Source organism: Rattus norvegicus, chromosome 15 (assembly GCF_036323735.1).
Source record: "Rattus norvegicus strain BN/NHsdMcwi chromosome 15, GRCr8, whole genome shotgun sequence".
Classification (NCBI taxonomy): Eukaryota; Metazoa; Chordata; class Mammalia; order Rodentia; family Muridae; genus Rattus; species Rattus norvegicus.
In genome coordinates, this window is record NC_086033.1 from 106,433,249 (window position 1) to 106,447,992 (window position 14,744).

Genomic DNA, 14,744 nt, shown 5'->3' on the forward strand with positions numbered 1-14,744 from the left:
AGAACTAAAATCCCAGACATGCATTGCATAGAATCACTATCTGAAACCAAGTCCGAGTTGGTCCCCAAGAGGTCAATGAGCATTTCTGTACTTGGGCAATTCCCTCTATAAAGGACACGTGTCCCATCTCAAGGCATTGAGAAGTGTTGTAAATAAGCTTACAAAGTGCCACAACCCGGAGAGTCCCCACGGAAACAAGTTCCTTCTTCCCTACCTGCCCACCCCTACAGGACCATTCTAACGGGCGGTGCTGAGAACTCAAGACTGCAAACAATCCACCCGATTGCAGAATGACTCCAACGGTCCCCACTGCTACCAAGAAGAGCAGCTCAGAATGCTCGCACACCTTCCGATCCGTTATGCCAGGGATGTAAGGACTGGGTCCTATACACCAGAGCGCTTAGGCTGGGTCTGCTCCTCTCCCTCTGACCCTACCACCAGAGGGTGCATGACTACTGCTGGATGGCTTGCCCAGACTATGCACAAGTAGAGGCCATGAGTCTGTTTGGGCTACAACTGTTATGGGGACTTAGCATCAATAGCAAGCCAAAATACCACTCAAATATATATTGACGAGAAACCGGGGAGGTCAGGCATGGCAGCTGATGATCACCAAGTTGCCTTCTGAGGAGGCAGGTATACTTCCATTGCTGTCTGTGGTCAGTAAAAAAATACAATCTCGTGGCCAAAGCCAAACAGCTGGAAGGAGACATTATCACAGGTAGCCCTCATTCCTGGCAGGTCTTTGAAGCCCCCAGCCCTCATCTAAGTGAACAAGCACTGCATCTTCTTAGGAGAACCACTTATTAGCGTGTCTAGGTACCACTACAAGGACTTTAAATCTGACTGCTGCTATGCTGGTCATTACTAACACACAGCATCTGGCGAGTTACTTCTTCTGTTTACTTCCCTCATCTACAAGAAGGGGTAATAAACGTAACTCAGGAAATGAGAGGGAAGAGATAGAGTGGAATGGCTTGCCACTATGTTATAGATTCCACCAGAGCAAAAAAATGCACTCTGGAAAAATCTGTAAGAAAGTAACTGTAGTAGTGAGTGAATAAAAAAAAAAAAAATAGAGCAGGTGAGAAAGTTACATTCCTCACTGCAGACCCTAGTTCTTAGCCATACGTATGTATAAAAACCACATCAAACACTCAACACCATAAAAGAAAATCACCCAGTATGGTGTGGAAACCAGAGGTCAGCTGATAAACGTTGCATGCAAACCACTGCAACACCCTCAGGTCAGATGATGAGGTTCATGGACCTTCACGTAGCTGTCCTGGGGATTGACTGGTAAATCACTCTGGCATAAAATGTGCCAAGCACGCAGTGTAGTCTTTAAAGTACACTATGATACTTATTAAATTGCTCACTCCAGAAGCCAACATTTAGAAGCCTGTGTGTGTGTGTGTGTGTGTGTGTGTGTGTGTGTGTGTGTGTGTGTGTGTGTTCACATGCATGATGCATACCCTAGCTGGATAAAAGCGTTGTGATTTATTAAGGACTGACTGGCAAAGCCCCAGGATGGAAGTCTTTCATGTCTTGCCAATAACCACTGGTACCTTGAGTGCACTGGAGGTGATCTCAACCTCATGCTCCCTGGATGTGGGCTGAGATACCTGTCAAGGTGATGAAGTCTACAGACAGCTGAACCTCTTGGAAGCTCAAAAAGTCGGGAGCAGCACCACTTTCTGCCTTCGGGCTGAGGGTAACCCTTGTGAGGACGGCTTTCATTAGTGGCCTTGCTCCTGTGACCACCTGGCACCCCTCTAGGTTCTACGGTCTATATTCCAACCCACGCACAGTAGCCAACTCAACAGATTCTCACTTTGCTTTGCTTGCCTGTTCCCTTGGGCTAGCATGCCTCTGGCAAAATCCTACCCTTTCTTACAAAGCTGTCAAATGTCACTTAAGCTGCGAAGCCACACCCCCCCCCATCCTCCCAGGCAGTCTCCCTTCCAAATTCACTTGCTTTACTCCAGCAAGTGGCCTGCCTGTCTGATTGCCTGTGGGTAAGCATCCCTAAATGACCCCTCAGATTAAGTTAGGAGGAGCTGGAGACTATGAATTGTGGGTAATCATAACCCACAACCCTCTGTGAAACTCTCTGGTGTATCACAGACACTGGGTTTTCTGTTATTGCTGCAGATGAGAATTTCTCAACATTGGACACTTGGTTGTTTCATGCTCTGTTGTGGAGACAATGCTATACGTCACAGGAAATATAGGTGCCTTTCTACTCATTAGACAGTAGCACCTCTATGCAACTGGGTTACAGATACTGTCAAATGACCTTTGTGAGGGGAATTATGCCAACCGGGAGACATTGCCCTAAACCAATGCTCCTTAGGGTTCAGACCTCAGAGCCTGAGCTTGGATCTTGCTAAAAATGCAGAGTTATAACCTACCCAGGCCTCTTGAGTCAGGAATCCTGAGGATGGCGAGTAGCAAGCCACATGCCCTTTTAACAAGCTTCTCAGAGCTTTTGAACACTCTATAACCTCCAATATCACCCTTGGCAGCAAGCTTGCATTTAGCTACATTGCCGGCACCCTGCTTGGCTTGGAGGAGCAACTGAGAACTGTACTGACCAAATAGCAGCAGTACCCAACAGACTCTGGAGTGGTAACACACGCTGGGTGGATGAAAAGAACCCTTTCCAGGATGCTTCCAGCAGGGGGCCACCTGGCCTTGACTTGAATAACGTCAGCGCAGGCCTGAACATCTCACAACAACCCATTTTGCTCTTAAGCTCTAGTCCATTAGGAATATTATTCCTTAGGCTGAGCACAAGCTTGCCTTTCTAAATTTCATGGCTTAGCTCCAAGTTGTTCAGGTGGCAGAGGGTCTGGAAGTCAGCATTTCTCCACTAAGAACCATTAGAGTTGTATTTATCTGGTTCTATCCAACAAATGAAGAAAGGTTTTATTACTTTTTTTTTAAATCACATATATCGGTAATACCAAAAGATCACAGTTAGAACCACCACCGTTTTCAGATGCTTCCGCCCTAAGCAGGATTCCGATTTGAGGCTCTGTGTATTCCAGGTCTAGCATGAGGAGCTCCACCTTCATGCCTATCATACTTGCATCCACTGAGCAGAGCCTCCCTGTCCTACAGAAGCCAGTCATTCTGTTCTATTCTGCTTCATGATGTTACCTGGACCTGGATTTTGTTTTTGTTTTATTTTTAATTGTTAAAACTTTATATAAAGGGCTTGCAAATAAAAGACATTATTACCCAGTGAGCTTAGCCAGGCCCAAAGTCCGTGATCTCCATGAGCTTCCATGGATTTTACCTCCTTCACTGCCAATTCTATTTTACCTATATTTTTACGGACTTGACTTGTAGATCATTCTCGCTTCATACTTCTCACCTAAACGTAACGCGACCCCCTGAACTCTTTAACTTCAAAATCACATCTCCAGATCATTTTAAGTCTCCTTAGGAGAACGGAATTGCTTTGCCTTCTTCTTAAATATAATGTGGATGAAATTTCCCCCACAGGGGTGTAAGAGGAAACAAATTCCTAGCTCCTCCACTAAAACACAGACAACTCTCGGAGGCGCCCTGTTAACACAAAGCCAAATACTACGCGTACGTGAAAACGGAGGGCTCACATCCCACTCTTCTTGTCTAGAATCCAAAAACAGCCTTCTTCGCAGATGGCTGACATACTCAGTGAGCTGCATGAAAACAAGACAGAAAACACAGCCTCTGGCTTCATCGCGCTTTCCCCCCTGGGGTCACTCCTGAGCTGTAGTATACCTTTCGTGCAGGTTGGGCTTCGTCAGCTTGGCACAATCCTAACATATCTGGGAAGAGGGGATCTTATTTGAGAGACTGCCTCCATCAGATTGGTCTGAAGGCAGCAAGTCTTTTGGGTACTGTCTTGACTGATGATGGATGTGGGCAGGCCAGCTCACTGTGAACAGCGTTGTTCCTGAGCTGGTGGTCACGGGTTGCATGGACAAGCAGGCTGTACAGTATTTTTTATTATCTCTGCTTCAGCTCCTGCCTCCAGGTTCCTGCCTGGAGCTCCTGCCCTGACTTTCAAGGATGGGTGGATGGTTGTAGAGAGCAAAAAGGCCTTGTGCACATGCATAAGCACAGGAGAAGCAAGGAAAGCTGAACCCACAGGTTACCTCTTCAATGGAATGAGGTGCTTAGCTGCTCTTCCTGGAGTGCATGTAGTTTTATAACCTGGTGATCCTTTGCTATCTGATGTGATGGGCTCAGCTCATATCTTCCAGAATTTTTGTTCTGACTTATCCCAGGCCCTTTCCCCCTAAGTCTTGAGCACTGTGCTTAGATGCTGAACCATTCTTAGGAGCAATGCCACTTGTGGGCCAGGCCAATCCTGACACCCACAGGAATCATGTTTGCCTCAGGCAAGCTCCCTAGACCCTAACTTCTTGGTCTCTATCTCCAGGTCGGTAGCACCCATACTTGTGAAAGAAGCCAGATGTACTTTGTATCTCAATAAAAATGTCTTAAACTGCTGTGCACTTGGGACTCAGTTGTTACCAAAATTCTCTTTCCCAAAACAGTGCTGTGCTTAAACATGGCTAAAGTAAAATGACCTGGGCCAGACTCTAGAGGCCCTGGTCCAGCACCAGTTACGATAAAATCCAGCTGAGCCCAGTTTCATTCTTACCTTACCCTGACGGTTTTTTGATCACCACAGACTGTGATGTGGAAGTGCAAACTGAAACAAACCCTTTCCTCTCCATGCTGCTTTCTGGCCATTCTTTATCACAGCAACAGAAGCACTTAAACCTCCTCCAGTCTCCAGGTCTTCATCGCAATCGTCCCTTAGGCTTCTGACATCATATGCCCAGGACAAAAACCTGCCTGGTGAAGACACTTCTCTGCCTGAAGTTGCTTCAGCTCCAGTAACCAAAATTAGTGGCAATTCAGATCAAAGGCAGCACTTCAATGGTCAGTTATTAGCCCAGTTGACAGCCTCACCTGCAGAGCTAGCCCCAGACCTGCTACTGTATAAAAGTGAGTCATTAACGCTAACGAGCACTTGGGCTTTATCTAGTCCCAGCTGAGATGTGCTGTACTGCCACACAAGAGTCTGAAGACTTCTGTGTGAACCAAAAAAAAAAAAATGCATTTCACATTTTTATAATGATTCCATATAAAATTGTATTTTTTATAGTCTAAAATTCATCTCGCTGCTCTTTTTTTTTTTTTTTTTTTTTTTGGAGACAGGGACACTTATACCCCAGCCAGGCCTCAGACTCACTATGTAGCAGAGGATGACTTTTGACTTCTGATCCTCTTGCTTCTGTCTTTGGAGGGTTGAGATGACAGCTCTGATCCTTGTGGACTTGGAGCCCGAACCCAAGGCTTTATGCATGGTTTGCAGGCACCCTAGCAACTAAGCTACATTCCAGGCCCATTTGTTTCTGGAACTTAAACAGCAGAAACTGAAAAGAACAAGTACGGCCCCCGTTAGGTTTCTATACATGGCAGTGTCTACAGACCTCAGAATCAGCCTTGGCTCACATGTGAAACTCCCAGCACATTGCTATGTCTGTATTCCAACCACACCCCTGAGATCTTTCGAAGTATGAAATGAGTCTGCTGATTTAAATCAGACGTTTTTCCTGTCTACTCTCTGCCACAGAGTTATTAGTACTTTATCAGAAGCCTTACGACTAAGGTCCTGAGGACCCTATGTTTTTGTACACAGGTGTCTGCCTACTGGATGTGATGCATACACACACACTCGGGCACATACACATACACACGAAATACTAATAAGTCTCTAAAACCATAAGTCTTCTTCACAGGTGTATAGTATGCCTGCACATTAAAAACCAGAGTCAACTAATGTATACGGCATTGGCAAAAATGCTTATATTATAGGGGTGGGTAGAAACTTAAACTGAGAAACCCGTTCTGAGTTCTGGGACAATCCCATCTACTATAGTTTCATCCATGCAATTCCCCTGAATTAAGACTTACTTTTAATCTCGGTTCATCAAAGCAACTAATCAGGTCGACCTGCAACATAACCTATGAATTTGGATTTCATGTTTTTGTGGTTGTTTTTAACCAGGCAGCCAATGCTAGCGACTCTCATTCCAAGTATGAATAGTTCACTATGGTGACAGGAACACTAGGCTGCCTTGCACACAGAACCAAGTTAACAGTTTCTTTTGGCTCCTCGTTTACTAGAAGTCTTTTATATTGCCGCATTCCTTATGCAATTATGCAGTAATACCAAAAAGTTAGTAATCCTCTCAGTGTGAACAAATACAGTTAGAAGACAAGTCTTTTCATTTACCTCTTCAAGATGTTAGTATCCCCATCATGTAAGAGGCTAATTAAAAACGTGTGATATAGAATGCATATAAAAATGTGACAATCTTAAACCTAAAAGCTACTGTGAGAAACAGTAAAAATAAGCCTTAAAACAAACGTTGCCTCTAGTACAGTTATATTTATGAATAATCTTTGTGGAGAAATAAAGTCTCTCTAAGACAGGTAATTCTAACTTGAATGCAGCTCTATTCAAGTATCTTTAGTGGAATTCATGGCCCTGACTTTGTCCAGACTGTTCGATTTTTAAGCTCAGAAGACACAGGAGAGTATGACAAAACCATCTGTAGCTATCCTGTACCTTTCACCTTGAGGAAGACCACTCTCCAGGACAATTACCCAGCATAACAAGTGCCAATGGTGGAAGACACAGAACATGGGAGATCTGCCCCACTCTACGTCTCTATTATCCATGACGACAAAGTCCCTTAGGTCACTGGAGGCAAAGGATGAAGGAGTGAAGGGAAGAACTCCAACCAGCAGAAAGACACTTGTCAGCATTGACGCCCACAAGTGCCAACAGATGTGACCAATTTAATGAAGCATTCGTCTCTGACTTGGCACTCTTTCCAGAGGGAAGCCCTCCTTTCAGCAAAAGCAGCACATTGTACAAGCTAGCCCCCTTCACCACCCTCTGCCTGGCAGCTCTGCTGAGCGAAACTGGCACATCATGGTGTGTGTGGGAACCGCGCCATCACGACAGGTGGTCACAGCTCTGTAGCTGACAGAGCTACACAATGAGCATCAGACTAGTGTTCCAAGTACTGGAACCAACCAAGCCTGCTTCCTACACGGAATGAGAGTCAGACTTGCTGTCCTCACAGAAGGACCATGTAAAGAAATTCAAGCAAGGGAGGAACCAAGGAAAATGAAGGCAGAGAAGAAAGAGACGAACAATCCATTGGCAATGACCCCGGACCTAAAAACAGGTGTCTGTATGGCATAGCCATTCATTCATTCGTTCATTCATTCATTTATAAAGCAAGCTCTTACACTGTAGTCCAAGCTGGCCTCAAACTCGCAATTCCCCTTCCTGCTGCCTCCAGAGTATTTGGATGACAGGTGTGTCACCCAATTGGCCAGGCTTATTTCTTTAGCATCATGATTACAAGTCCAAAGTTAAAAAAAATATATTTCTTAAGGAAAATGTAAGGGAATGAAAACTCTGATCTCCTGGCTGAACCACAGCAGGACAGCAACAGGATACAAGTTTAAGACGAAACATCAAAGGGCTCTGAGATCTTGTTGACATCTGGCCGAGCTGAGAACTTAAAGTGTGTGAGGTACAATGTAGCAAGACCATCCCTCCCTGGAAGGTCCCTCCTCCCACACGAGTAAGACATTCAGTCCGAGCTTAAGGCGCTAGTGGAAGAATGGAATTGTTTCCGCCATTTTAGCAAGCTTTCTGTTCAGGGCTTACCTGTCTCCAGTCTGAAACAGGAGGCTCTGAAAGAGCTTTCAGTATTGACGAAACATCTCATGAGAACAGCACATTTTTGGTTTGGGCATTAAACAATAACAACAACAACAAAACATGTACCTTCAACTCATCTGTTTAATGATATTTTGTTTTGTTTTGTTTAGAAGTAAAAGATTCTGTTCTAAAAAGAGCTTAAAGAGAGTAAAGAAAGGAAAAGGAAACAAAAGAAACAAACAAAAGCCAGAGCACTAGAAACAACAGTGAGTAGATTTCCCTCCATTTTCTGAAGTTCCAGGATACCAGAGCTTAGCAGAGCTGCCTCCTTATAAAGTCAGGCAGTTAAAGATTGTTCAGACTTTATAATAATACAGACTGCGCCCATAAAGAAATCTAATGAGGTTACCCAAAAGGAGCCTCTCAGAGAGCCTTCTAACTAGTTAAATCATAATTCAGAGCACTTAATTTCTGTTCCCTTATAAAATAGTATTAACTCAGTTCCAACTCTGGAATGCCAAGTTTACGTGTATCTAAAGCCGGGCCTCCTTTTTTATTGACTTTATATATTCAGATTCTGAACTACAAAGACCAGGTCTTTAAGTTGGTTGCTTTAAACATTAAGCCTAAGCATTAAACAGCACGATCATTTTCATTCCAATAAAGACTGTGTTTCTGCTTCAGAAATTTTAATTCTCCGCTGTACTTATAGACACAGGCAAACACCATGCTATGGCATGTGTCTGTGAGGACTGCTTGGCCTGTGTTCACTGCACTGGTGATCTAGGGAAAGAAAACTAATGATTTAAGACACAGGGAAACACAGGCATTCAGATGCTCCTGAATATGAAAAGCTAGACCAACAGAAATTCAATGACTTAATGTCAGAGGTAATGGCAGTACAAAGGCCACCCCCATCCACTCTACAAACACCACAGAATGGTGTCCTTTCTTGAGCACATGCATAGAGCTGGAGAGAGGACACAGTTCAGGAGGATGAGTGGAGAAGGGGATTCTTAGCTCCTTAGGCATGCTAAATAATTCAAGCTGTATTTTAACCAGAACAAACTGGACTGTGGCTAGAGATGTGTAATCCAGTGGTAGAGGACTTGACTAGAAAGTGCAAATCCCTGGGTATGACCTCTAACATGTGAAAAAAATTATTTTTACATACATAAGTATATATATATATATTTTTTTTTCCTATAGTACACATGGGCCTAGAAATCCCCACCCCCACATCCCATGGGGCTGTCCATACTTAGTTTCTAGGTTTTGCAATCCAGCATTAGACCCAAGGCCTAGTATAAGAAATACTTTCAATATAAGGCTGATTGGTGAGAAAATGGGTGATCTAAACTGATAAGCCCTGTGACACTTTGGAACAGCATCAGAGACCAGAACTCCTTTTCTGGTCAGATTTTCTGGGCAAAATCTTTCATGCATAGGGAACTTTGTTCTTCCTCTGTGAAGGCCCGTGGCCCCTGCAAGCCTCTAAATAGAGATAGGTCTTGAGCAATACACATGCTAAGCTGAATCTATCAGCATTGCTTAATGATGTTTCTAAGGAGCTGGTGTTTAACAGAGAACACTCTACTCTTGACATGTTTGGAAACGAGTAAAAAAAAATATAAAAAAAGATACTGAAAATAGGATGCCTTTGCCAAGCAATAAGGGATAGGGTGGGAGCTGTGATAAGGAGAAAACCAAGTGGCGGGTACAGTGGGGTTATGCCATTGGTCTAAGGGAACAAGGCAGGTTGCTCATGAGGCCGCAAAGTCCTCAGGTGTCTACAGTGGGGGTCAGGCTAGGACCTTGCTGAAGGGATAGAGGGGCCTCCCTGTTTAAAAAAGAAAAAAACTAATCATAGTGCATCTAAGGCCTTCTCAGGCTAATTGGAACCTCTAGAATTGCAAGCTCAGTGGAACTAATTCACAATGACAAGACTCAAGAGCCAAGGATTTCAACCACCTTCTTTAAACCCTGCAGTGACTATAACTGTGGCCATCTCCAACTCAAGCCTGTCAGGGCAAGGGACACAGTTAAGGGCAGAAAGGATGCAGAGATGCAAGGCTGATGGTAACTTTCAGGCTCAAGGCACAAAGGCCTGAAATGAATGTATCAACCATCACAGTTTCATACTTTAAAGACCAAGTAACCACAAAGCATCAGAGACCACGTTAGAGGTGACCCTGTGGGTTCCATTTGGTCTACTCTTTCCTGTCCTAAAATGAGCTCAAGTTACTCGGTAGATAGTGGCTACAGGCAAGAGGTGGACAAGGAGGCTTCTGTTCAGGTTCCCACAGCCATCCTCCTGTCTTCGAACTGTTGTGGGAATGTCAAACAAAACAGCATCTACTCATAATCCTAGTGGTGTTCCACCCGAGCCAGTGCCACCAGTGCTACTTTTCTGCAAACACCAATCATGTCCAGATTAAGTTTACTGAAGACACTTATAAGCTCAGACCTAACCTCTCTTTCTCTTTCTCATGCTAAAGTAAATACAGTATGCATGCTAAAATAGCCTCGCTGGACCAAAGAGACGAAGGGTTACATGGCGAGCCATTCTTTACCAGCTCCCCAGGAATCAGAGAATGAAGTACCCTCACCCTCACTATCAGTTTCTGAAGACTTCATACACCTTTAATTTGTCATTTCAACACCAGGTATAGAACCAGAGGCTTCGCCTAGATCCACTACCAAGCTCAACTCCCAGCCCCAAAGGCTTCCTAAACCAATTATTTTTTGCATGGATGTCCCTTAGAAACAATTTTATGATTTTTAAAAGAACTCAAAACAGATATACATATACTACATAAATATTAATGCACAAATTCATGAATTAGAACACAGAAAGAATAAAGAATCCTGGGAGGAATACCAAGTAGCGTTAGTTCTTTTTCACCACTCTGAAAGAACAGTACTTTCGGAAAACCTAGCAAATTTCTCAGTTCACTCAGTAGAAGGGGTTCTGGTGTTGTAATGGTTTTCCTTACGATTTCACTAGGGCAATCTTTTAAAGCAGTGGGAGGTTCTATATGACGCACCTTACCCGTTAAATCTATTGATATCTAATACTTAATGCTTAATATCCTTTCTTCAAAAGTACATTTGGTGACTGTGAAGATTCATTTATAATTCCAAGTAATTGTTTTAAGGAGGTTAAGATTTACAAATGATGACTGATGAGACCTTTCTGGAAAAAAAAAAATCTCTTTAAGTCTGAAGTTTTAATTTTCTCGGTGTGAATGCTGAGAAGCACCTCCCTATGAACCTGCAGATTCCGACTGAACTGCCAATGTTAGGACATGCAGTGCCATTTTACTGTAATAAGCATGTCTGTGAGGGGAGGAAACCCCTCCCATTCCTGATTCACAGTCTGGATGGCACTGGAATCTCGCTCAGCTGTTGTGAGACTGGGGCAGGTGCGACCTCTCCAGAGCTTCTAATCATGAGTTGTTGTTAGTGGCGAGACTCTGCCCAAGGAACTGATGGAGGTCTACCTTCCTGTTGTGCTGACATTTGGTCTCAGGAAGAGAAGTTGCCCCTTGCTCTTCTCTACCCCCGAAGCTACTCCACTCACGTGTCCCCAGACTCCGACTACCTGGCGTGCAGAATTTTTCCTCTCAGCATGATAAAAAACGATATAAGGGGGTGAGGTATGGTCATGCCTACTCCAGTAGACATCATTGTGAGGGCAGAGGCCCCCTTCTCCTGTGTCACAATGGAGCTGCATATCCGGGAGAACCAGAGATGCAAACAGAGCTGGCGTGTAGCCTACATGCAAGGAAGGGAGGGGAAAAGTGAAGACTCGTCATAGGGCCAGGCCAATCCACCCTTGAAGATTATGAAGGGGCAGCTTGGCCATCAACACATATGACCAGCCCCGAGCTGGTGTGAAATCATGCAACTTTGCTGAAACTAAAACTGTACCCCACCCCCAGTCTAAGTGCTTCAGTAGTTCTTCAGGGCTTTGCTGTATTATTGATCTAGAATGTGGCGTTACGTGTGAAGAGGGTGATGTAGTAAACACGTGTGAAGAGTCTAAACCTTTGGACTACGGCGCCTCAGATGATAACCTTACATGAACAGACCGATTCACTATCTGTGAAGACACTGCTCCATAGGATGAGATAATGAAGAGGTGGTAAACACAGTGCTTACTTTCTTTAAATGCTCGACAGTAGCCAAGGAAAGACAACAAGAAGAACAGGGCACACAGGAGGTCTGCACGGCCAACAACACCAGCAACCTTAAAAGAAAGGGGCGGGAGAAGGATTTACATAAATCAAATTGAGCATTCCTAAATTTGGGATATACAAAATGTACCTCGGACACAAAACAAGCAACTTACCAGCTCCCACCCATCATGGCAGCATGTTGGCAGTGCCATACAACCCACTGTTCAACTGTGTAACTAACTGTTCATCCTTAAAGAATGCCTTTGAGAATGGATCAACTGTGTGACTAACTGTTCATCCTTAAAGAATGCCTTTGAGAATGGATCAACTGTGCAACTAACTGTTTATCCTTAAACAATGCCTTTGAGAATGTATCAACTGTGTAACTAACTGTTCATCCTTAAACAATGCCTTTGAGAATGTATCAACTGTGTAACTAACTGTTCAGCCTTAAAGAATGCCTTTGAGAATGGATCAACTGTGTAACTAACTGTTTATCCTTAAACAATGCCTTTGAGAATGGATCAACTGTATAACTAACTGTTCATCCTTAAATAATGGCTTTGAGAATGGATCAACTGTGTAACTAACTAACTCTTCATCCTTAAAGAATGCCTTTGAGAATGGTTGGACTGTGTAACTGTGCAGCCCACTGTATGACGGGTTCATTCTCTTCACCCTCTCTGGTACTGGACTTCATCCCATTGCTTTAAGAGATTCAAGGTTATTTGAGCAGACTGCTCTGGGCACAGCACATGTGTAGCAAAAAAGCGGTGTTATTTAACACCTTACACCCAAGAACACCAGCAACCCAGGGTTCTCACGTCCCACAGGGGATTTTCAACTAAACATGTCACCAGCTCAGAGAGCACAGTATTTAAAAAAAAAAAAAAAAAAAAAAAAAGAGTCCTGGGACTGGCAGGATGGAACAGTGGGTAGAGGTGCCTACTAAACCTGGAGACATGGAGTTGGTCTGCGGAACTCACATGAAGGGGTGAAGAGAACAAACGTCCCAGAGTTCTCCAGCCTTCACCTTGTGTACCATGACACGCATGCCCCACTCCCCAGTATCAGGCATGCACACACATGAAGCATGCACACACACATACACAACAATAATAATAAACTGAAAAGAATTTTAAATTGGATTGGAAACACAAAGGGCATAAAAGGAGGAAGTATATGTTAAAAGCCATTTAAGCAGGGGGGGATGGGAAGGGGGAGGGGAGAAGGGATGGAAAGGAGGAGGGGGAGAAAGGAAGGGGGAGAAAGAGGGAGAGAGAAGTTCGTGCCTCTGAGCTACCTCTGCTATCTTCTCCCTTCTAACTCAGACGGGTTTAGAAGGCTAACCTGCCAAGTCAGGACGATTTCCAAAGTGACCAACGAGATAAAACAGAGTACAGTTCCCATCCTTTCTCTCTTCTCCTTTCCAACATGACTCCCCCTTCCTTTCTTCCTTTCCCCTAGCAACAATGAAGCTGTATAAAGTTTGTGTTCATTGTCCTCTGAATATTTCAGAGCAAGGAAAACCACAGAATTTGTCTTATGAGTACTGCTCTAGCTCATGTCCGTTACTAACTGACACCCAAACGTGGCATATACCAAAATCATCTTAATGGATGACAGATTGATTATCTCTGAAAAGAAGATAAAATATCATGCCTGTGGAAATTAGAACATAAATGTTTCCTAGGGGTGTGTATGATCGACAGCTGAACAAGGATGCCTTTAAGAATAGGTTTCCTTTTGCATGTGAAAGGCTGAGGCATACTGCTCAGTATCCCTCCCATGGAGGTGCACTGGGAAGTCCATGGATAAGAACACAGGATGAGTTGACAAATTCATCCTAGCAAGAGCATGTATGAGAGGCAAGTGTCAGTATGGTCAACCTGACAGGATCTAGTTAGCCAGGAGACAATCCTCTTGTCATGTCTGTGAAGGAATTTCTAAACTGCTTAGCTGAGGCAATCCCACTCTTGATGTGGGGCAGTATCATTCCAAGGGCTGGGGTCTTTAACTAAATAAAGAGGAGAAAGTGGGATTGGCACCAGCATAATGCTCCCTGATTAGATAGGCTCAGATATCCAACGCTCATGCTCTGTGGCCATGCCTTCCACACTATGACTGACTGATCCCTCAAACTGCGAGTCACGACAAACCTTCCTTCCTACAGTTGCTTCTGTCAGGTTTCTTGTCACAAAATGATAACGGTCAACCAGCATAGGAAGCAAGGAGCAAACCAAGCTTAATGGACCCGAAGGGAACATGGCAGTTAACTGGAGGGTTAAATGAATACACAATGAGAGTTCTGGATGCTGAGAAGTTAAGTTCATTTAATCAAGGACACAATAAGTAACCAGAGTGCTTCTTGAAATAGGACAATGTGCTAGGCAGGCAGGGAAAGGACCAAGGACACTGTTGCTCATGGTGGGGAAGGTGGGGGACCAAGGACACTGTTGCTTATGGTGGGGTGGAGGACCAAGGACACTGTTGCTCATGGTGGTGGAGGGGGGACCAAGGACACTGTTGCTCATGGTGGGGGGGGGGGGGAAGGACCAAGTACACTGTTGCTCATAGGGGGAGCAAAAGGACTAAGGATACTGATACTCATATGGGGGAGGGGACCAAGGACACTGCTGCTAATGGTGGGGGAAAGGACCAAGGACACTATTGCTCATGGAGGCGGGGGACCAAGGACAATGATGTTCATGGTGAGGGAAGGACCAATAACACTGATGTTCATGGGGGGGAAGGACCAAGGACACTGTTGCTCATGGGGGGGAGACCAAGGACACTGATGCTCATGT

General features: G+C 44.3%; 1 protein-coding gene across 7 annotated transcripts in view; it reads right to left on the minus strand.

Annotated features, from left to right (window-relative positions):
* The window catches only part of Tmtc4 (transmembrane O-mannosyltransferase targeting cadherins 4), a 56,432-nt gene that overhangs the window by 26,454 nt on the left and 15,234 nt on the right, over positions 1-14,744 (minus strand). For all 7 annotated transcript variants that reach the window (XM_039093207.2, XM_006252523.5, XM_006252524.5 and 4 more), the window contains one exon: positions 11,921-12,008. In XM_039093207.2, the coding sequence (XP_038949135.1) occupies positions 11,921-12,008 (88 nt within the window). The remainder of the gene's footprint in view (positions 1-11,920; positions 12,009-14,744) is intronic.